Source organism: Dipodomys merriami, unplaced genomic scaffold, assembly GCF_024711535.1.
Source record: "Dipodomys merriami isolate MVZ:Mamm:240054 unplaced genomic scaffold, mDipMer1.0.p SCAF_35, whole genome shotgun sequence".
Taxonomy (NCBI): domain Eukaryota; kingdom Metazoa; phylum Chordata; class Mammalia; order Rodentia; family Heteromyidae; genus Dipodomys; species Dipodomys merriami.
The window spans coordinates 7142002-7164104 of NW_027205048.1; the positions used below are offsets into that span (position 1 = coordinate 7142002).

General features: G+C 42.1%; 1 protein-coding gene across 2 annotated transcripts in view; it reads left to right on the forward strand.

Annotated features, from left to right (window-relative positions):
• Positions 1 to 1203: 1203 nt before the first annotated feature.
• Fhip2a (FHF complex subunit HOOK interacting protein 2A) overlaps positions 1204 to 22103 on the forward strand; it is a 37378-nt gene continuing 16478 nt past the window's right edge. The window contains exons 1-5 of one of the 2 annotated variants that reach the window (XM_069988086.1): positions 1204 to 1571; positions 9756 to 9834; positions 14071 to 14240; positions 16726 to 16830; positions 17308 to 17430. In XM_069988086.1, coding sequence (XP_069844187.1) covers positions 1527 to 1571; positions 9756 to 9834; positions 14071 to 14240; positions 16726 to 16830; positions 17308 to 17430 — 522 coding nt within the window. In that variant the 5' untranslated portion in view covers positions 1204 to 1526. Of the gene's footprint in view, positions 1572 to 1959; positions 2046 to 9755; positions 9835 to 14070; positions 14241 to 16725; positions 16831 to 17307; positions 17431 to 22103 lie in introns of those variants that run through there. The other variant, XM_069988087.1, reaches the window with a different exon arrangement.

Here is a 22103-nt window from a genome sequence, read left to right on the forward strand (position 1 = left end):
ACCTTTCCTTGAACTTTGTAGTGAAGTAAAGCAGATGTCTAGAGTCTATGTCAAAAGGGTTTAGACAATCTGCGTAAGGTCTGGGTATGCTGAAAGGTGGAATTTTTGAATAATAAGGAAGACTGAAAATTTAAATCAGAGGGGGATGGCAGACACAAGGTACCAGGGCATGGATAAGGCTAAGATCAAAGACAAGGGGCAAAGATACCCAGGTGTTTATTGGTTGAGATGGGGAACTCCTAAACTTTTTGCCCATGTTGGCCTGGAAAGGGAATCCTCAGATCTCGGCCTCCAGAGTAGCCAGGATTACAGGCGTGAGGGAGGACACCTTACTCTGTTACATCGCTTTTTGGTTTTGCTGTTGTTTGGTGGCTTGTTGGTGTCAGTACAGGGGCTAGAACTCTAACCTGGCTTTTCCCACGCCAAGGCCTACACTCTCCCACGTGAGCCGCACTTCCACTTCTGGCCTTCTGTTGCTTCACTGGAGATCCAGAGTCTCACCTCCTTTCCTTCAGCAAGGCTGGCTTTGAACCGTGATCCTCCATCTCAGCCACCTGAGCAGTCAGGCTTGCAGGCCTGAGCCAGCTGACCCCGTGTCTTCACAGTCCCAGACAATTCCTATCATTTTTTTTTATTCTGCTCCTCAACTCCACCAATATTTTCCAGGATCATCTGATAACCTAACGGACACTACTTGGCCAGACTGTGCACATATCAAGTCCATGATTAACTTAGTTGTTTAGGGGACCCCCCCCACCCCCCCGCTCTGTGGCCCGGCAATGGGGTTATTCTAGTCAGTAAAGCCATTTCCCTGCATGGTTTGGCGTTTGTTCCACTTCCTTACATAGAAACCCCTGGTCCGTTTCTGTATTTTCTTACCAGGCTTCCCACCGTGTCCTTGGAAGGCCGACCGTCGGATGTTACCAACACTATGAGGGTGGTCAGGCCTTGCTTCACGTGGGCCTAGTACTGTTTCCGACGGAGACAGCGGCGTCTGAGGGGCGGGAGCGAATGGGAGGCGCCGAGGGGCGGCGGCAGCCGGCGGGGGCGGGCAGGCTCCGCCCCGAGGCCGGCTGAGGCCCCCTGCACGCCCCGCCCTCCCCCGCCCCGCGGCGAGGCCCCGCCCCGCCCGGCTCCCAGGCAGGTCCGCCGGCGGCGGCGGCGCCCCCTGCAGGCAGCGGCCGGCAGTGCGGGCGGAAGGAACTGGAGCTCGGCTGCTGCCACCGTGTCCTAGCCGCCGCCGCCGCCGCCGCCGCCACCGCCGGAGCTCCGCGGAGCCCAAGCCCGAGCCGAGCGCCCTCCTCGCCGCCCGTGCGAAGCGTCCCCGCGCCCGCCGCAGCCGCCGCGCCTCCGGTCCCGCGACCGCGGCCGGGCCCGGCCCCGCGTCGGCCTTCTCTGCTCGTCCTCCCCGCTCCGCACCGGCCTTCACTCTGGAGCGGCCCCGGCAGCCGCAGCAGGGGCGGCGGCGGCGCATCGAGGAGCTCTCCAGGTCGTCCCGGGAGAGGCTGCTGCAGTCCCGGGACAGGATGTTCTCCAAGTTCACCTCCATCCTGCAGCACGCCGTGGAGGCGGTAAGGCCGCGCGCGGGCCGCGGGCGCACGGCAGGCCGGGGCCGGCCGGGCCGCGGGCGCACGGCAGGCCGGGGACGGACGGCAGATGGCGGCGGCCTACGCGCCCCGCGGGCCGGGGCGGGCCCGGGCGGGCCCGGGGCTCGGCGACGCGGCCGCGCCGAGATCGAGGCCCAGGAGGGAACGGGGTCGCGGCGGGCCCTCGGGGGCGCCAGGCCGGGCCTGCCCGGGTGGCTCCCCCCTTCGTTCCTCCCGGCGGCCCGAACCTGTTCATTCCCCTCCCTCCCCCCGGAAGGTGGCTCCGAGGGCGGCCCGGCCCTCCCGGCGGGACCCGGTGGTCGCCTCCTCCCCTTGACGGGGACCGGGAATCGGGGAGCACCTGGCCGGACGCCCCCGGGCTCCCAGACCGTTAACCTCCTTTAAAAATAGAAGGTGGTCAGCGTTCAGCAAAACGGGGGCCAACGACCACACACGCCGGTCTGTTTTGTTTTGTTTTGCTTTTTAGGGGGGTGGGGCTAGCTGGGGGGGCAGAGGTGCGGTCAGGTGGGGGGGCTGGAGGAGGCAGAGGTGCGGTCAGGTGGGGGGCTGGAGTTTGGGGGGCTGCAGGAGGCAGAGGTGCGGCAGGTTGGGGGGCTGGAGGTTGAGGGGCTGGAGGAGGCAGAGGTCTGGTTGGGGGACTGGAAGGGCAGAGGTGCGGTGTGGTTGTGGGGGGCCGCAGGGGGCCGGCCCGCCGATTTCACGGCCGTGCTGGCTCGTGCTTCTTCAGGGGACACCCCAGCACCCCTCCCTACCCCTACCCCCATCGATTGATCGGCGATAGGAGATTGGTGGGTTCGATGGAGTTAGCTTTAAACAGCTTCCAAGCTCACCAGGCCAAGGCCATCTGTTTCCTTTTTTGTCTAATAATGCGCTTCCTGGACGCTCTTGGGTATATCCTGAAACTGTGCTCTTTTGAGGAAATAGACCCTGGCAATAGAGGGACATTATTCAATATCCTAACAGACTGAAAAGCCAAAAGAACCCTAAAAAGAGAATGCCTTCCTGTGTTTTAGTAATAAGGGGGGTGGCTGTTGCTTTATTTCAGTTGTTTCCTTTCTTCTGGGAGACTTGCCCAAACTGAATAATGCATTCTGTGAAGAAAACAGTTACTTTGCTCATTTTTCAAATGGCAGTCCCTCACGTTCCGATTATGTGATACAGCATTTTAAAATTCAATTTAAAAAGAATTATTTTTATAGTCAGGTAACAGAAGAGGACTTTCTAATTTGGCTTATGAAAAACAAGAACACTTTAGCATGATTGTCGTTTAAGTGAAATATGGGAAATGTTTAAAAAAAAAAAACCAGCTCTGAGACAAACTGTTGAGGAAACAACAAATCTAGAAAGACAGGTTGTCATGAATGAAGGACCCATTAAGGAGATAACAAATGTTTGAGTGTTTTTTTGTTTTGTTTTTGTTTTTGTTTTTGTTTTAAGAACAGATTTATTTCATTACTGTGATGGTTAATCGATCACATTTTTAAATGTCTTATTATCTTTAATTGTACAAGGGGTGTAAAATTTATAATGTCAGTTTATGAATACAGTACATCTTGATCAATGTTACTCCAGTTGTAGATTTAGCGACACAACTTTTGACTGTGTTATACACAGGCAGTCTACAAAATCATTATGTAAAAGAATTTTAAATTTATAAGAAAATGAAATTGATATTTTGCATTATTCTTCAAGATATTAAGAATCATTTAACTTTTCACATTGCATTGGAAGTAAGAATTTATCACAATCCAGAAGCTCAGCACCTGTGCTCAGGCCTGTGATCTAGCTACTCAGGTGACTGATATCTGAGGATCGCCCTTCAAAGCTAGCCCAGGCAGGAAAGTCCACTAAACTGTTATCTCCAATTAATCACCAAAAAGCCAGAAGTGGAGCTGTGGCGCTAGCCTTGGAGTACCACTGGCCATTAGCACAAAGCTCAAGGACAACATCCAGGCCCTGAGTTTCAAGCCTCAAGACTAGCACACAAAAAAGAATTCATCACTTTCCTTTATCAGGCTGACATTTACAAGACGGAGGATTAGGTGGCTTTTGTCCCCTTTTTTTACAAGCTTATTTTTGTCTAGAGGCCAGTGTTTTCTGTCCCCTTAATCATTTTATAATTTCATAACTAATGTATAGTATGCGTGTGTACCACATTGTTAGGTAAGTTGTCTGCCTGATCCTGTAATATTCAGGTTCTCTACTTTGATAAAGTTTATGAGAAAGGGTTGGAGCAGATTTTATCATCTGGTCCTAGAAATGGCTGCATTACCTTTAGAAATGCACTGTTTTAATTGCTCAGGGCTTGTCCCTCCAGCTGTGATGACACCTGGCCCAGTTTAACTAAGGGGAGGTACATATCCTGCAATGTATATATTTTGGCTCTGGTACTAGAATTTGAATTCAGGGCCTTGGGCCCTACCTCCTTAGCTCACAGCTAGTGCTCTACCACTGGAGCCATGCCTCCACTTTCTGCTATGTGCTGGTTAATTGAAGAAAAGAATCATACCTGTGTCTGCTGTGGTTGGCTCCCCTAAAATGTTTAATGTACCTCACCTTTTCGCGCTCTGCCTAGGAATGAACTCATATGTAATAAGTAAGCCTTCCTGTGGTATTTGAAGAATATTTTTTCATAACCCAAGATTCATTTCTAGTTATTCCTCTTGTTTTGCTTGATAGTTTCTTTATAAATAAATGTTACTGGGGCTGGGAAGGTGGCTCAGTGGTAGAGCGCTTGACTTGCATGCATGAGGCACTGGGTTCAATTCCTCAGCACCACATAAGCAAAAAGAAAAAAGCCAGAAGTGGCCCTGTGGCTCAAGTGGTAGAGCACTAGCCTTGAGCTGAAGAGCTGAGGGACAGCGCCCAGGCCCAGAGATCAGGCCCACGACCGGAGCCTCCCACCCCAATAAATAAATAAATAAATAAATAAATAAATATTACTGTTCCTCGGTTCATTAGCTTTTGTCTGTACTTCTTTTAATTTCTCCTGCAGTCTTCCAAATAACTTATAATCCGTGCTCTGCTGGGGTAGGAAGGACTCCTGTACCTGGAAGCTGACAGGCCTTTTTGCATTGTTGTTGTGTGAGTCTGCACAGCAAGGCTTTTCCAACCTAGTTTGTGTCACTGCCTAGGTTTCTGTATTCCATTGGCTCAGCCTTTCCATGGCTTGGTTTAGTATGGTTGACCAGATAAATGTTCATGTAAATGAGATTAGATGCATTATGTTTTGTATTGTTTGTTTTCCTTACTTCCTGTTAACTACTTACAAACAGAAAAATATAATGAAGATGTTTTTCAAAGACTAATATTTGAATATGTGTTCGTAAGCTAATAGACTTTGTTTTAGTGTGGTTGATAAATTCAGTTGGATTAAAAAGAAGAGCTCTAATGTAAACTAAGGGCCCAGTCTCTCACTCCTGTAATCCTAACTACTCAGGAGGCTGAGATCTGATGATCACTGAATCCAGTCTGAGCAGACAAATCCTAGAGAAAGTTATCTTTAATTAAAAGCCAGAAATGGGAGTGTAAGACAATGGATAGAGTGCCAACCTTCAACCGTTAAAAGCTAAATGAGAACGTGAGGCCCTGAGTTCAAGCACCAATACTGACACAAAAGCAAAACAAAACCCAAAGAGCTTTAATGTAATTCTTGCCTCCATTTCCAGAAGGACAGTCTTTGCCCAGAGTCTTGTACAATGAACATGTTCTTGTCCTTTTAACCAGTTGCCACACAACTCAAGTCTGAAATCAAGCCTCTTTTACAGTAATTTCAAGTTTCAATGGGATTCTTTTAGCACAACTTTTCCAAAGGATAAACAACACACTCTGTGTTTAGTACAGCTTTGTTTTTGTTGAAGGCCTCTCAAGTCACCGACAAAGCTAAAGGTTATCTCCTCTTAGATTCCAGCCATTTCCACCTTGAGGGCAGATTTAATCCACAGGATAAAGGGCATTGTCCCTGTAGTTTTATATGTTTTGTGGAGTTCAATGGAAATCATCCTTCAAAATGTGGGTATTACGTATTCTCTTTAAATTATAGGTAAGAGTAATGGTGATTACTGGGACAAGCTATTATTTAAAATCTACTCTGAGGAATTAAACCTCAAACATGTGAAGTAGGGTTTTTTTTGTTTTTTTATTTTTTCATTTTTTCGGGGGGGGGGGGTAGGGAAGGGGATGCGTCAGTCCAGGGGGTTTGAACTCTAGGCCTGGGTGCTGTCCCTGAGTTCTTCAGCTCAAGACTAGTGCTCTACCACTTGAGCCATAGAGCCACTTCGGACCTTTTCTGTTTATGTGGTACTGAGGAATCGAACCCAGGGCCTCATGCATGCAAGGCAGGCACTCCACCGCTGAGCCACCTTCCCAGCTGTGGTTTTTTTTTTTTTAATGTGAAGAAATTAATTTTTACAAAAGAATGTTCAATTGGAATTTGTATACATAAACATCTTGTAAAACAGTCCTAATATCTGTTTATAATTACCTACTTCATAAAAGATCATTTTACTTTAAACAGTTCATATTATGTCTTGAAAAATAATATTTATAAATATATACTGGTCTGTATTCTTTTCCAATTAGTGATCTCTAATTTCAGTCCTTCTGTCATTCAGCAAGTGTTTTCTGAGCTACCAAGAAAGCATGGCACAGTACTAGGGAAACCAGGTACATGTGTTGTTTATTACAGTGCTCACAGTCTTGATTAGGGACACAAGGCAGAAAAGTTCAATCAAATGCAAGAATGCACAAGAAGGCTGGGCACCGTTGATTAGGGACACAAGGCAGATAAGTTCAATCAAATACAAGAATGCACAAGAAGGCTGGGCACCGGTGGCTCACGCCTATAATCCTAGCTACTCAGGAGGCTGAGATCTGAGGATCATGGTTCAAAGCCAGCCCGGGCAGGAAAGTCCATGAAATTCTTATCTCCAATAAACTACCAGAAAACCAGAAGTGGCACTGTGGCTCAAGTGGTAGAATGCTAGCCTTGAGCTGAAAAGCTGAGGGACAGTGCCCAAGCACAGAGTTCAAGCCCCATGACTGACCAAAAAAAAAAAAAAAACCCAAAACAAAACACAAGAATGCGATCTAACCCCTACAGCCAGATAGAATAGGGTTGCATTTTAGCCTCTGTCTCTTACCTCGACCCATGGACAAATTACTGACTTTTTTGTTATTTTTCTTCATTTCCATTATTATGGAAATAACTAGATCTGTTTCATAAACCATTGTGAAGATTAAAATTAAATGTGCTGGAAATGCCCGAAGCAGAGGCCAGAACCTAATAGATATCCAAAAGATGTGGATTATTGTTAATATTTGGACAATTTAGATTTGGATGATTGGGCAGGTCATTGAGATCTATATGAGGAAGGAAGCGGGCATATTGGAGTACTTAAAAAAAGTTCAGGGAGAAATGAGATGAACTAGATTATGGAGAAGCAGGAAGATAGCAAAGGATGATAAGAGAGTTATGGCCTGCTACTTAGGAGGCTGAGATCTGAGGATCACAGTTGGAAGCCAGGCCACTTATCTCCAATTAGCCAGCAAAAAGCTGGAAGTGGAGGTGTGGTTCAAGTTGTAGAGCACTGGCCTTGAATGGAAAAAGCCAAGTATGGGAGGCCCTTGAGTTCAGGTCTCAAGTCAGTACCAGCAGGGAAGGAGGAGGGATGGAAGGAAGGAAGGAAGGAAAAAAGAAGGAACAAAGGAAGGAAAAAAAGAAAAGGCCAGGCTCTAGTGGTTCATGCCTATAATCCTAGCTCCTCAGGAGGCTGAAATCTGAGGATTACAGTTTGAAGCCAGTCCAGACAGAATAATCCAGGAGACTCTTACCTCCAGTCAATCAATCAATCAATAAATGCCAGAAGTGGATTCCGGTAGCTCAAGTGTTAAAGTGGTAGAGCTCTATCTAGTCTTGATCACAAAAGCTCAGGGACAGCACTCAGATCCAGAGTTAAAGCCCTAGGACTGGCCATAAAAAAGGAACATAAAAAAGAGGAGATGCCAACTCAATAGAACAGAAGCAAAATGAGGGTGGGGCATGGCCGCATCCTGGTGGATGGTACCAGTTGTAGCTATAGCAGGAGAAAGGCTTCCCCAAACAGAGGGAGGTCTCTGGTATTCCCATCCACTTTTGGTTGGAATGGTGATCGTATGACATTTTAAACATCTAATCTCTGTATAGCTTAAAGTTGAATGAGAACCTCTTGGTGCTGATTCACTGATAATTTTTTAACCCAGAGCATTAAACTTTTTATGCAATGATATATAAATAATTTGAATGTTAAAAAATAAGCTTACTAAGTAAGGAAATTTGTTCAGCATTGAATAAGCGTCTGTCTACCTCCTGGGAGAGAAGTATTCCTGAAGTAATGAATGCCCTGCTACTTGGCTGTGTCCTACAACATAAGTACCCCACAAATTCTGTGGTACCTCTGTGGTCTAGTGACTTACTGTCCATTTCACAGGTGAAGTACTGTGGGAAAGGGTGCTGTAATTCTGTCACTACCATAGAGATTGGAAAAATTGAACAAATGACTGCATTTACTCTTTAAAAACTAGGTAGGAGTCCTCAAACAGCTATGCTCATTTGTGTTTGTAACACTTGATAATACATTAACTGTGGAAAACTAAGCCTTCCCAGAGGTTTGACCATTTCTCCAAGTCATTTAGAAGATTTCACAGCATCTTATTAAAAGGAAGTGAATAGTTATAATCCCTTAGTCCATTTCTACACAGAGTGGTACAAAGAGGCAGGTGAGGAAGAGCAGGTATTCAAATGCTGAGGAGTGTTTAGTTTTCAGATCATTTTTTTGTGTCATTACACTTTCTGGATTGAAACACTTGAGTCGCCATGACCCCAGTGGTCACAGTTTGCCCAATAGTTTGGAAGTTGTTTTTACAGGGTTGTAACTTTGAGGTCAGTGCCCAGGACATTAAGATGTCAACAGTGGGCTAGTGGAAGTACAGGAGTAACCTGACCTTTAGGTCATCTGTGTAGATGAAGGGTATGAAAATGGAAGCTTACCCTGCCCTTTCCCATATTCCCAGAATAGAACCCTATTTTTTCTATCTAGGCTGAGCTGGTAAGCACTATGCTTTCTCACCAGTGATTAATGTTAGTGACTAGGAGAGCTCTCCTTCTTTCCTCTTTTTAAGAAAAGATGCTGGAGTGGGTGCTGCCAAATCTGTCTCTACCCATTTAACATATTTGGAAAATACTTACTGGTTTGCAGTGAGATGGCCGAAGGGTCATAATTCGGCCTTAAAAATTCTGAAGTGAATTTCAAAACTTAAAACACAAACCATCTTTGACTTTGTGGAATTTAAATTGGTAATGTCTTGTTCGTGTAGTTATTTTGCTAAAAATATACACTGGCCTAATCCAGGCTTAAAGAAGAAAAAGATTTACATCAGTATGTCATTGAAAGCCTGGAACAGTTTAATCTGATTATGGCATTGACTTGGCTATGTGTCTTAATAGTGGTGATGTATAACTAGCTGCAGAGCAGACCTCTTCCCTTTGCGTTTTAAAGTCCTAGGTACAAAGATCTCTTGTTATCAGTAATTTTAGATACCTCAGTAGTAGAAGATCAGTGTGTTTTGATTTAAGTTATTTTTAGAGCCATATAGTTTGAGGAGGGAAAAGGCCAGTGTTCTAATTAATATGATGTTGATAAAAGCCAGACATTGGTGGATTATGCCTGTAATTCTAGCTATTCAGGCACCTGAGATCTGAGACTCTCAAGGTTCAAAGCCAACCCATGTAACAAAACTGGCTAAATGGGAGCCTCTTGTCTCCTTTTAGCCAGCAAAAAGCCATAAGTGAAGGTATGTGATAGAAGACCAATCGTCAGTGGAAAAAGCTGGCTGAGCAAGAATGCAAGGCCCTAAGTTAAAGCCCCAGTACTGGCATGCACACAGACACAAAAAGGTTAATAATAATAAAGCGTATGGTCTATAATCATCAATCATTTTTACTTTCTTGGCTTCAACTCATTTGTCTTTGACATTCGCATTACTGAATCTAGTCAAAGCCAAAGTCTCATGTTACTTTTGCATTATAATGGACAAAGTAGACTTAACACTTTTGGGAAAACTTCTAATGCCATGTTCTTAATTGTGCCCTTTTTGTGTGTATTTGTGTAGCTTGCACCTTCTCTTCCTTTACAAGAAGATTTTGTTTATCACTGGAAGGCAATTACCCATTACTACATAGAGACTTCAGGTAAGGAACAATGCCAATACTAAAGCAACAAAACTTGTGAAGTACTAATATATATTTCAAAATAAGTTTCAAGGTTGTTTTATACTTTAAACAATTTCATCTTTAGTTTATCTTTTTTGTTCATCATTTTATTCATCTGAAACAATATCTGTTGAGCCTTTATTTGTCAGTCATTGTTTTTGGAGGGACAGGATAGAAGTAGCAGTCAATTAACACTCTTGTCCTGGGAAAGCAATGTATCTGGGAGGCAAACACAGAAAGCATGCCAGGTGATACATGTGGAGCAGGCAAAGGAGAACAGAAGTATGTGCTTGGGGTGAATATAGCCATTTGCTGCCTTAGGTTAGCAAAAGACACATTGTCCAAAGTGACTTCTGAGCTGAAATCTAACAGAGACTAGAACTAGGCTTGTGGCTCCTAGGGAAGAATGTCCCAGGAGGACTAAGTATCCCTAGGACTAGACGATGTGCTTTTCTGATTGGCAGATCCAAAAACTACACAGGAAGACAGGTATCAGGGCCTCTAAGTCATCAGGGCCTCTAAGTCATCATAAGGGCTTGGAAGCATTGGAGGGTTTTGAGTAGAGTTGTAAATAATCTGCTTTAAGGCTACCAGTGTGGCTTCTATGAAAAAGATTAGGTTAAAGAGATACCCAGTAATACTAGTAGAACAATTAGGGAACTTTTGCAGTGCTCCAAGCAAGAGAAATAATGGTGGCTTGAGCCACAGTGGTAAGAAGTTATTTTGAGTGAATTTGGATTACATATAGAGGACAAGATGCAGAGGTAACAAAAGTATGGGGCCTAAGCAATTGGAAGATTAGAAGTGTTACTTACAGCTTAGTACCAGTGGCTCCTATTTGTAATCCTTGCTACTTCAAGAGGCTGAGATCTTAGAATCACAGTTCAAAGCCAGCCCATGCAAGAAAGTCTGTGGGACTCTTATCTACAATAAACTACCAAAAAAGCTACATGTGGAGGTGTGGCTCAAATGGTAAAGCACTAGCCTTGAACAAAAGAGGCTTAGGGACGGCACCAAGGCCCTGAGTTCAAGCCCCAGGCCTGGGTGTATGTGTGTGTGTGTGCGCGCGCACACACACACACACACACACACACACACACACGTGCCACTTCTGGATCACTTGGGTACTGTGGGACAGCTGGTTTGGAAGAGGATTGGGGCCATGTTTGAGATTTCACACATCCAGTTGGCTACAGATATTTGGATTTCAGAGCAAAGGTGTAAGCCAGAGATAGGAAACTGAGCATCTTTGTCAGCACATAGAGCTGGACCTGGATGGAATTTCCTTTAAGGTCTCTAAAGAGAAACATTGGTGGACATACAGTTCGAACATATATCATTTAACAAAGGAAACATGAAAAAAGAAAAAGGAAACTTTGGCAAGCCAGTGGGGTCTTAGGTGATTGATAAATCCAGGTGGCTCACACCTATAATTCCTGCAGAGAAGGCAGAGATCAAGAGGATTGTTGTAAGACCTCATTTCAGCAAACAAGCTGGACATGGTGGTGCGTGTCTATGGTCTCAACTACATGGGAGGCATAGGTAGGAAGATTGTGACTCTCTCTGAAAAATCAAACAAAAAATGGTCTGGGACATGGCTCAAGTGGTAGAACACTTTCCCAGAAAGCATAAGGCTCTGAATTCAAACCCCAGTAACACCATAAAAGAGACTTTTATATTTAGGTAACAAGTGAAAAATAGATTTTATATATGTTTGGATTACAGTTGTTTTTTTTTAAACTTAATCTGGCATTTGGCTGGCAGATCTATAGAAGCAGATTTTGAAAGGAGCTGCCTTTTTAAATGATTATTTTTAACCCCGTGAGGTTTTCCCCCCTCCTCAGAGATTTTAAAGAAATGTGCCAGTTCTTGCTTGAAAAGATTTGTTTCCGTCTAGTAGGAAAAATAATGTGTGCATTTCAATGAGGTAAAAGTAGTAGAGGCTGAGTCCAGTATAGTATGAGTTTACAGAGAGGGTGAAGAAGGAGGAAGCAGGCAGGCCTGGGCTTCAAAGGATCAATAGAAGTTCCCGAGGTGGGATTTATATATTTGTTGATTTATTTGGGAAGTTTAAGTACTGTAAAATCAAATTCACATTCATTAGTTTGTTTATGAAGTACTGGGACTTGAACCCAGGGCTTTGGGCTTGCTAGGAAAACACTACTACTTGAGCTACACTCTCGGTCTTTTTGTTTTTTATTTTGCTTTTGAGATAGGGACTCACTACCTTTGCCCAGGATGGCTTTGAACCACAATCCTCCTGTCTCCAACACCTGAACAGCTGGGATTACAGGTGTGCACACCAAGCCTAGCTTGTTCATTTATTTTTTAATTTAAATCATCTCTTTATAGTTATTTCCCCATAAATAACTGTAATCAAAGTATGCTTGAACATTGATTCTTTCCTGGAGTGTTTATATACATTTGCAGGGGGGGAAATATCATTTTTTAAAAGCAAATTACAAGCTTACTTACTAATTACCTTTGATTAGTATGAGGCTACTTATTTTAGCAGAATATGAAATGAAAGCTAGTAAGTTAACATATGGCAAATTGTAACTGTGTGTAAGACCCTAGACTACATCACAGAAATCCTACAGAAGAAGCAGGTACTGTCACTTATTAGTTCATATTAGAGATGTCGGGGACTGAAGCTTAAGTACTAGATCATCCAGCTACAAGTACCAAAACCACGAATTGAATTCAGGCCGTCTTGACTAGACAGCATTCTGCGTCACATTAGTCACATGCGTCCTCATCCCACTGCTGTCTCCACTAAGCTCCGTGTCGTGGTTTCTCCTGCTTTGTGTGCATGTGAACAGACACTGCAAGATGGCCGTGCACGGCACACAGAGATAGGCCACATACTGTGACGTGCTAAGCGAATGCAGACACAAGATGATCACTCTGCAGCCCTTACACTTTATTATTAAAAGTAACTTAACCCTTACACGATAAGGAAATCTTGATAAGTCTAGTTTTCCAATGTCAGTGAACTTTTGTTTTTGAAACTATTAGTATTTAGTGAGAATTCTCTTGAGAAGCAACTTTAAAAAAAGTTTTGAGGTAGCTGCTGTTAATGAGAGGAGATAGCAGAATCTGTAATAGCAGGTTTCATTTTGGCTTCTCTGACTTATTGATGAAAATGGTTTGAGGGCATTAAGTGACCAACTTCCCAGTGCTCTAAAGTTAATCAAAAACAGTACCTGCCCTCTCCAGGTAGCCTAGGTCACTGAGCTTAATGTTCAAGGCCAACCTGTTTCTATACTAAAAGACTTCAAATTCAGGTCTTTTTTTTTTTTTGTGGATCGGTCGTGGGGCTTGAACTCTGGGCCTGGGTGCTGTCCTTGCACTCTTCAGCTCAAGGCAAGCGCTCTACCGCTTGAGCCACAGCGCCACTTCTGGTTTTTGTCCCTCCCCCACAGTATAACCCCTGCTTTCACTATATTTGATATTGGTATAATTTGTGGAGGAGAAGGGAAAAAACAAATCGTTTAAATAGGGATACAGGTGGACCCATTGCAACAATGAGATGTATAAATCGTTATGTCCAAAAACGAACTTTACAACTTTGGTGGGGGTAGGGAGGATGGGAGGGAGGGAGATGGGGAAACAAAGGAGGAGGCAACAATACTTGATAAGAAATGTACTCATTATCTTGCTTATGTAATTGTAACCCCTCTGTATGATATTTTCACAAAAAAAAAGTAAAAAAAAAAAAGTTTTATGAGAAAGACATTTAAAAAAAAAAGTCTCTCAGACTTTGCTGCCTGGGCTGGCTTTGAACCGTGATCCTCAGATCTCAGCCTCCTGAATAGCTAGGATTACGGGCGTGAGCCACCGGCACCCAGCTAAATTCAGGTCTTTTGAAATGACTAAGTAGAGAAAAAATTTTTTACTGACAAGTACATAGAAAATTTTGATGTTTCAGATATTTTCCTGACCTTGCTCCCGTCTGGCTCTCATTTCTAAATTATTGTGGGTGAATATTAGCTGACTGACTGTATTTCAGAGTATTGATTCACTGTTGGAATAAGAGTATATCAAAAGAATCAATTCTAGCAAAGATAGCCTTTCCATGACTATCACCCTCCTGCGCGTGATTCAGATAGGTCCTGGTTGGAATGGAGTGGGGAGGCATAGAGGGTGTTACAGTTGCAGACGAACGGCTTAAGGATATGTGAATGTTTTTGATGAGCATTTTTTATTGTGTAGATGATAAAGCTCCAGTGACTGATACGAACATCCCATCCCATCTGGAACAGATGTTGGATATACTGGTTCAAGAAGAAAATGAACGAGAATCTGGAGAGACAGGCCCATGTATGGAATATTTGTTGCATCACAAGATCTTGGAGACATTATATACATTAGGGAAAGCTGATGTGAGTTTCTAATCCATACCGTCTTCTTGCATGTAACACACACAGTAATGTCTTAGCAATATGCTCAGTTTAGTTATAGAGGAACATACTATACATGACAAGATTGAAGTCAAGATTCTAGGAAAAAGAATTGTGTGGCCTATACACATACATCTTCTGAGATAGCAAAGCTCCCAAATGCTCTAGACAACAACTAATACCTACACTGCTTAGAATTTCCGTGCAAACACTTATGAAAGTGACTCTAAGCCCCAATACTCAGAATGGAAGGAAATGAGGAAACACCTGGTAACAATGAGTTAGGAAAATTACTTTTTGTAGTCCTGCAAGTATAGATGTCCTGACCATAAATGAACTGATGAGTCGACAGTTCAGTGTTTATGTGTGATAAATTTTGAAAAGTCTTTATAAAGCTACTATCACATAAATAATGTGCACCGCAGCATTGCTGGCGATACTCATGCATTGCTTCTTGAGAAAGGATATGCTGGGAAATGTGTCAGATGATTTTGTCATTGTGTGACGTGCCATCGTACACACATACATGCACATAGCATATCCCTAGATGGCACAGCCTGCTGTATACCTGGGCTGTACAGCATGACACTACGCTGAACAGTAGCAACTGTAACACAGGGTGAGACAGCATATTAAACATAGAACAGGTATAGTAGGAATAAATGTCAAGAAATTTCCAACTCCATTATAATCCTGCAGGATTATGGGCCCTGTTGACTAAACATTGTCATGTGGTACGTGTCTACTTACAAAGCCAATGTTTCAGAGCCTGTAGTGGTGGGAGGGAAGAGGAAGAGCTGGGGTCCAGGCTAAGAGGCCCCGCTTTGAGACTAGTGATATTTACACCCTGTGACCATTAGTAAAGCTCTGGTTCGTCTTTAAAAATATGGAAGTGAAGCTTGGTGCCAGTGGCACCCATCAGTAGTCTCAGCTACTCAGGAGGCTGAGATCTGAGGATCACAGTTTGAAGCCAGCCTGGGCAGGAAAGTCCATGAGACTTATCTCCAGGAAGCTCCCAAAACCAGTATAAAGCTGGAAGTGGCGCTATGGCTCAAGTTGTACAATACTAGGTTTTTGCATAAAAGCTAAGGCCATGAATTCAACCCCCAGGACGCATGCGTGCACGCACACACACACACACACACACACACACGTAAGGAAGTAATTGTTAATGAACCTCCCGAAGTCATGAAGTCTGTTTTGTGAATTTCTATAATAATGTGAAAATTTAAAACACAAAACTATTAGGCACATTTTGTGCTGAATAAGGTTATGAAACAATTTGCTTTTAATTCTATAATGTTATAACTCATTTTTAAGTTAAATGCACTTAATTTTTTTTCTTTTTGTTTGCTAGTCCTGGGACTTGAACTCAGGCCCTGGGTGTTGTCTGAGCCTCTTCGTGCTCAAGGTTAGCACTACCACTTGAGCCGCAGAACCACTTCTGGCTTTTTCTGAGCAGTTTATTGGAGATAAGAGTCTCATCAACTTTCCTTCCTGGGTTAGCTTCAAACCATGATCCTGAGATCTCAGCCTCTTGAATAGCTAAGATCACAGGAGTGAGCCACCAGTACCTGGCTTCAATTTCTGTTTTTAAGCAACAAATCTTCCTATTAACCTGTAACTTATTCTCATCCTCCCTTTTTCCCCTGTCCTTTGGAGAGGGGTTATAAAATGGGAAGTTGAATAATATTCATTGATGTTTATAACAAAACTAGTAATTATACTAGTAAATTTATTGTGATATAGGTGGTTGTAAATACAGTATTGCAACTGTTGAAATAATGTAAAGCATTTGCTGTCTTAAAAATAATATTGTATTTTCAGTATTTTCAGACAGCATGTCTGTGAAAGTACTTCAGAAATACTCATTTTGTAAGAGTATTTTAACTGTGAGGCCATATCATCTGCTTAATTATAGCACAAATAATTGTTGGTTTGTACTTTCTCCATAGTGTGAATAATCATCAGGTCACCCTACTTTACAGCAAAATAACTGACTTGCTCTAAAAATTTCTGTTCTTTGCCTATAATAATGATCATGTAAAAACTTTTGCAAATAGTTTAAAACAGTTGTTAGAATAAATTATAATGGCTTATACTATTTTTATTTATTTATGTGTATTTGCATATATTAGGAGGCCTGTACAGATGATGGGAAGTTATTGATTGCCTGTCAACAAGCATGATAAGGTTCTGCCTTTACTCTGCTGGGAACATACTTTATCTTCTTCTTATTCCCCCCCCCCCACACACACACACTATCATCTGGATGACTTTGCCTGTTCAAATTCTAATCACAGCAGTGTGTTAGCACCATGCTGTTTGTGATCACATGAGGCCATGGTCCCCCGTTATGCTGTGGTCTCAGGTGTGTCATTGTACTTCTAAGAATGCCAGTCACTGATAGTAATTTGTATTATCTGTTCCTCTCCTGTTTGCTTTCCTTCTCGGCCTCTATTTCCAGTGTCCTCCAGGAATGAAACAGCAGGTCTTGGTGTTCTATACAAAACTTCTGGGAAGAATCCGGCAGCCCCTGCTCCCACACATCAATGTACACAGGCCAGTGCAGGTATTCTGTCCCCTTAATCAAAGTAGTCAGTTTGATTTCTCTTAGAATGAAAATATTTTTTATCACAATTAGCTTATGTTGCCTTGTAGTCAATTTCAGTTTGTCTTTTTCAAATAATTATTTTTATTTAACACTTAAAAGGAGTCATACTGTTTTTTAAGAATAAAGTTAACAAGCAAAAATCCTAAAAAGTAACATGCCAGTAAGCAAATAGTTGAATTTTTCTTATATGTGATTGTATCACATGTACTTCATGTATTTATGTTCTATTTAAAGACTTCTTCCATACTTTCATCAACCTTTTATGGTAATAAACTTGAAGAGATTACTAGTATAAGTGAGTGTATCGTTAGTGCTCTATCTAATTAATGTGAAGTATTTGAATCATTTGAAAATTTTAATATCCTGAAGGCAAACAGATGGCTAAAGATTTTAAATTGTTCTACTTTCTAAGTTAAAAAAGTTTTTTTTTGACAGAAATTAATTCGATTATGTGGGGAAGTGCTCGCAACACCAACGGAAAATGAAGAGATTCAGTTTCTCTGTATCGTGTGTGCAAAGCTGAAACAGGATCCCTACCTGGTGAACTTTTTTCTGGAGGTAAGCTGCACTTCTCAAACTTCAAAACATGCTTGCATTCAAATCGTTATGAAAATTGAATTCTATGAATAATCTTGGGAGGAATTTGTTTTGTAAGTTATCAGAGCTGATTTCACTTCCCAGAATTATTTTACATTTAAGATCACCGTTTATTCTAACTTGAAATCTCCTGGGAAAAGAGATGTTCAAAGAATGTGGTTGAGCCAGATCTGTGGGGCAGTACGGAGCCTAGACAGGCAAAAAGGTGAGGCTTGGACAGAGAGTTGCTTGGTAGAGAAATTATAGGTGAACAAGCTAGCAGATTGGTAGAGCCAGCAGCAGGTAGGCTGGCTCTACCATGCATCATGGGTCATGGCAGGTGCCAATCTAAACATGCTACAAAGTCATGGTTTACCATCCAGTCCAGTAGGATGATTGGGATTCATATTTTGTTCTGCTTTTAAAGTCCTAATCACCAAGTCATAGTTGATTTAAGTCAGTTAGTGCTTTGGATTTCACTTCCTGATGGTTTTTGGTTATTGTTGTTTGTATTTTTGCCAATCCTGGTGCTTGAACTCAGGGCCTACGTGCTACCCTGGAGTGTTTCTGCTTAAAGCAAGCACCCTACCACTTAAACCACTGCTCCACTTCCAGCTTTTTATGGTGGCTAATTGTGGGTAAAAGGTCTTATAGACTTTCCCACTCAGGCTGGCTTCAAACTTGGATCCTCAGATATCAGCTTCTTGAGTAACTAAGATTACAGGCCTGAGCCACCTTTAAAACTTCCAGTTTTAAAAGTTAAAAAAAAAAAAAGGCATTCTGCTTTCATCCACTTTCTTGTTTTTTTCCATCAGCAAAATAATTTATTAATAGATTAGAAAAAAATAGGTTTTTCTTCCCCTCCCCTCCCCACCATCTTGCTTTTTAGTTTAAAATCTTTTTCCAGCCAGACTTAAGGACAGCACCCATGTTCTGAGTTCAAGCCCCAGGACTAGCATTAAAAAAAAAAACCCTTCTTCCTTTTTTTTCATTTTGTTTCTAGTTACCTGCAGTATAATCCACTGTTTTTGTGCCAGTCTTGGGGCTTTAAACACAGGGCCTGGGCACTGTCACTGAACTTTTGTATTCAAGGCTAATGCTATAGTACTTGTACCACAGCTCCAGTTTTGGCTTTTGGGTGATTAATAGAAGGTAAGTCTCACAGATATTCCTGCCAGGGCTGGCTTTGAACTGTGATTCTCAGACCTCATCCTCCTGAGTAGTTAGGATTATAGGTATGAGCTACCAGTGCCTGGCTTAATCCTGTTTTTAATTTGCAGTTCTGTGTTAATTTTCTTGGCTGTTAAAAAACACCTGCTTAAGAGAGGAAAGATTTTTTGGGCTCATGGTTTCAGAGTCATTCAGTCCATGGGAAGCTCTGTTTTCTCTGGGCCTGGGTTGGGACAGAGCTTCATGGCAGGGAGCGTGTGGTAAGGAGAATTGTTCACCTGTGGGAGCTGGGAAGTAGAAAGAGAGGAGGAAGGGGCCTGGGAAAAGATGAGCCCTTCAAAGACATGTCCCCTGTACCTGCTTCCTCTAGTTGGGCCCTACTAGTTATTCAGCTATGAGTTCCCAGTGGGTTAAAGCCTTCATGACCCAGTCTCCTCTGACTCTGCGGACCAGGCCTTCAGCACATGAGTCTGTGAGGGTGGTGAGACTGTTTCTAACCACTACTGATTTTGTAAGCTTGAGTTTCACAAACCCAACCCCACCACAGTCAAAATTTATAGTAGTTTCATCTCCTTGCCTTATGCTCTGTTCCAAAAGTATTTTCTTAGGCAAAGTTATAAGCCTTTTGCTTGTTTTTTTTTTCTTTGAGGCATTGGAGATGGAACCCAGAACCCAGTACTTTGTAAACTTTCCCATGCAGATTGCATAAATTTAGGCTTTTGTTTCACCTGGGAAAATTCCTAGTAATAAGATTACTAGATTATATTGTAGGTATATGTTTATTTTTATAAGGAATTGCCGAACTCTCTTCCAACGTGGCCTTATCAGTATGCATCTCAGTGATTATGTCCTCAGCCAGCATCCAGGATTGTCAGGTTTTTAGTTTTGAGTGTTTTTCAAAGTTAGTCTAATAGGTGGGTTTGTCTTCTGTTTCACCTTATTGAATAAACAATTTAGGATGTTAGGATGTTATTAAGTACAGTGAGCAGCTCAGCTACAAAATTGCATGAAATTAAGTTTATAGCTTATGTTAAAGTCTATGGACACATTTCTTATGATGTGCATCATATTTTGTATCTTAGTTTTTAAACTTACTTCAAAATGGTTCAAGTAGTCTTATGATTTCAAATTTCTAAAGATTTGTTAATGAAGGTGATATCACTATTCTTTTTTTTACATTTTTATTATATCTTTAAGTAGTTGTACAAAGAAGTTCCCATTCTACAAAACAGTATATGAATATAAGGTATCTGACAACATTGTCACCCATCACTCTTAACCCATCCCATCTCTCACTTTTTTTTTTAGATTGCGATTAGGTTATTATATAAATTTCACATATTTCACAGTATTATGGAATAGTGATACTTATTAAAGTCACAAACACATTTTAACCTTCACAAGGCAAATTGTCATTATTATGGTCTATAAAGTTTGTGAATTCTATGAGCTTTGACAATACAAATTATTTCTTTCACATCAGGTGGACATCACTATTCTTTTAGGGTTTTTTTAAAATATAGAAAGTAGATTAGTTTCCTAAGAATGGTGTGTTTCTATTCCCTTTTTTTCCCCTAAAGTTATCTTAGATCCTTTAGTGTACTTCATTTTTCATTTTTATTTTTTAGTGTACTTTAGATGTGCAGAATTTTCCTGAAACTTAAGCTTGATAGATTTCTACCACAAAATCTCTAAAACTGGCTTCAGAAGTATATAGCCCTAGATGAGAAGCAGAGGAAATTTGCAGGCCTATATGTGTTAATGGAAATGTATTTGTCTTGAGACACATTTATGTTTAATCTTACTACAAACAACACCCTTCAGAACCATGACATGCTTGCTTGATGTACATTTTATAGCACCTACTTGTCCAAAGTGGGAAGGGAGGTATCTCTATTCTTTTGCCTGGAGAAGAGTATTCACAAGCTGTTATTGTTGGTTATTAGACTCTCCCTAGCATTAGAAGTCTTTTTTTTAATTGTGAAAATACCATACAGAGGGGTTACAATTACATGGGCAAGATAATGAGTACATTTCTTATCAAGCATTGTTGCCTCCTCCTTTGATTCCCCTTCCTAACCCTTCCCATCTCCGCACCCTGCCCTGCCCCTTCACCTTCCACCCCCCCCCCCCGCCCCCCACCCCTGCCCCCAGCATTAGAAGTCTTTATGTGCTTTTTCTTTTCTCCTGCTGGTCATTAAGCTCCTTGAGACAAGGACTGTCTTAATCTTTGACTCTCCTCAGTTGCTCTTATATATAGCACAATACATAATAACAACTGCTTAATTAACCTTGCTGAATGCATAAATCTTTAGAGAAATGAAGTTTTATTACTTTAAATATAGAGAAGAACAAAAATAATGTGTCCCCTAAAGTCTAATGTCTGTTCACTTATGTAAGCCAACATAAATATCTCTTGTGAGTTAAGCACATATGGTAGATGAGTTAGAAAGTCTTTGCCCAAAGGAGTTTATAGTTGATGAAGAGGGTAAGAAGAATGTTCAAATTGTTTAGATGTGATCTAACTGTAAAATAAGGTGAGAATTATAAAGAATAATGCAAAATAAATGACTTTAAAGTGTTTGTAAGATGAAGAGATGACATCTGTTCCAAGATACTAGGAATGAGCCTTGTCAGATGGTTAGATGCGACCGGATGAGTATAAGGAATAAAGTGTGTTGAGGAAATAGTATAATTGGAATATGTAGAAAAAAGCTTAAGCAGACAGGTTAGGAACTGTCTCAAATGGTAGGACAGGATTCAAGCTTAGTTATAGACTGGCAAACCACCAATGGGTGTGAGCAGGTAATTACTCAGTAGTATCTGTACCTTGAGAACTTAGCAGCATCTGGTGTACACTTTTGGGCTCCTTTGGGAAGAGACAGAAGCAGGGAGACCAGCTTGGTTGTGGATGGAGTCCCACAGACAAAAAGGAGCCAGCAAGGACTGTAGTTAGTGGGGAGCCAGGTAGGGGAGGGTGAGATAAAGAGGGTTCTAGTACTGAAGGGGCTGGAGGTCTGTTCTGTGTGCTATGTAGCTACTGGGGGGGGGGGGGCAGGAAACAGAGAAGGGATGGAGCCCCAAGGAAGCTTGCTGTGAGGGGAAGATGGCATTTTAGTTCTGGATTCCCTAAGTCTTCCTGATACCCTGGTGGATACAGCGAGCTGGTATCGAGTGCTGTAGGTTTGTGTATGGGAGAGAAGTCTGGGTTTAAAAGCTTCAGGTATTCAGTGCTCAAATGTATTGTGGAGATGGATGTCTTCACTACAGGCATCTGTGGTGAAAGCAAAGTGCAAAGGTTAAAATAGCAGTTTCTCCTGGTCTGGGGAACTTTTCAAAGTACAAATTCCTTGGCTCCAGAGTTCAGCAGGGTTGAAATCATGTTAGAATTTTAGATGGACTGAACTTTTACTTTGATAAAGACTGATAATGCAGTTGATTTTGTAGGAAATTGGAATATTGAGTTCCATAGAGTTGGTTATTTT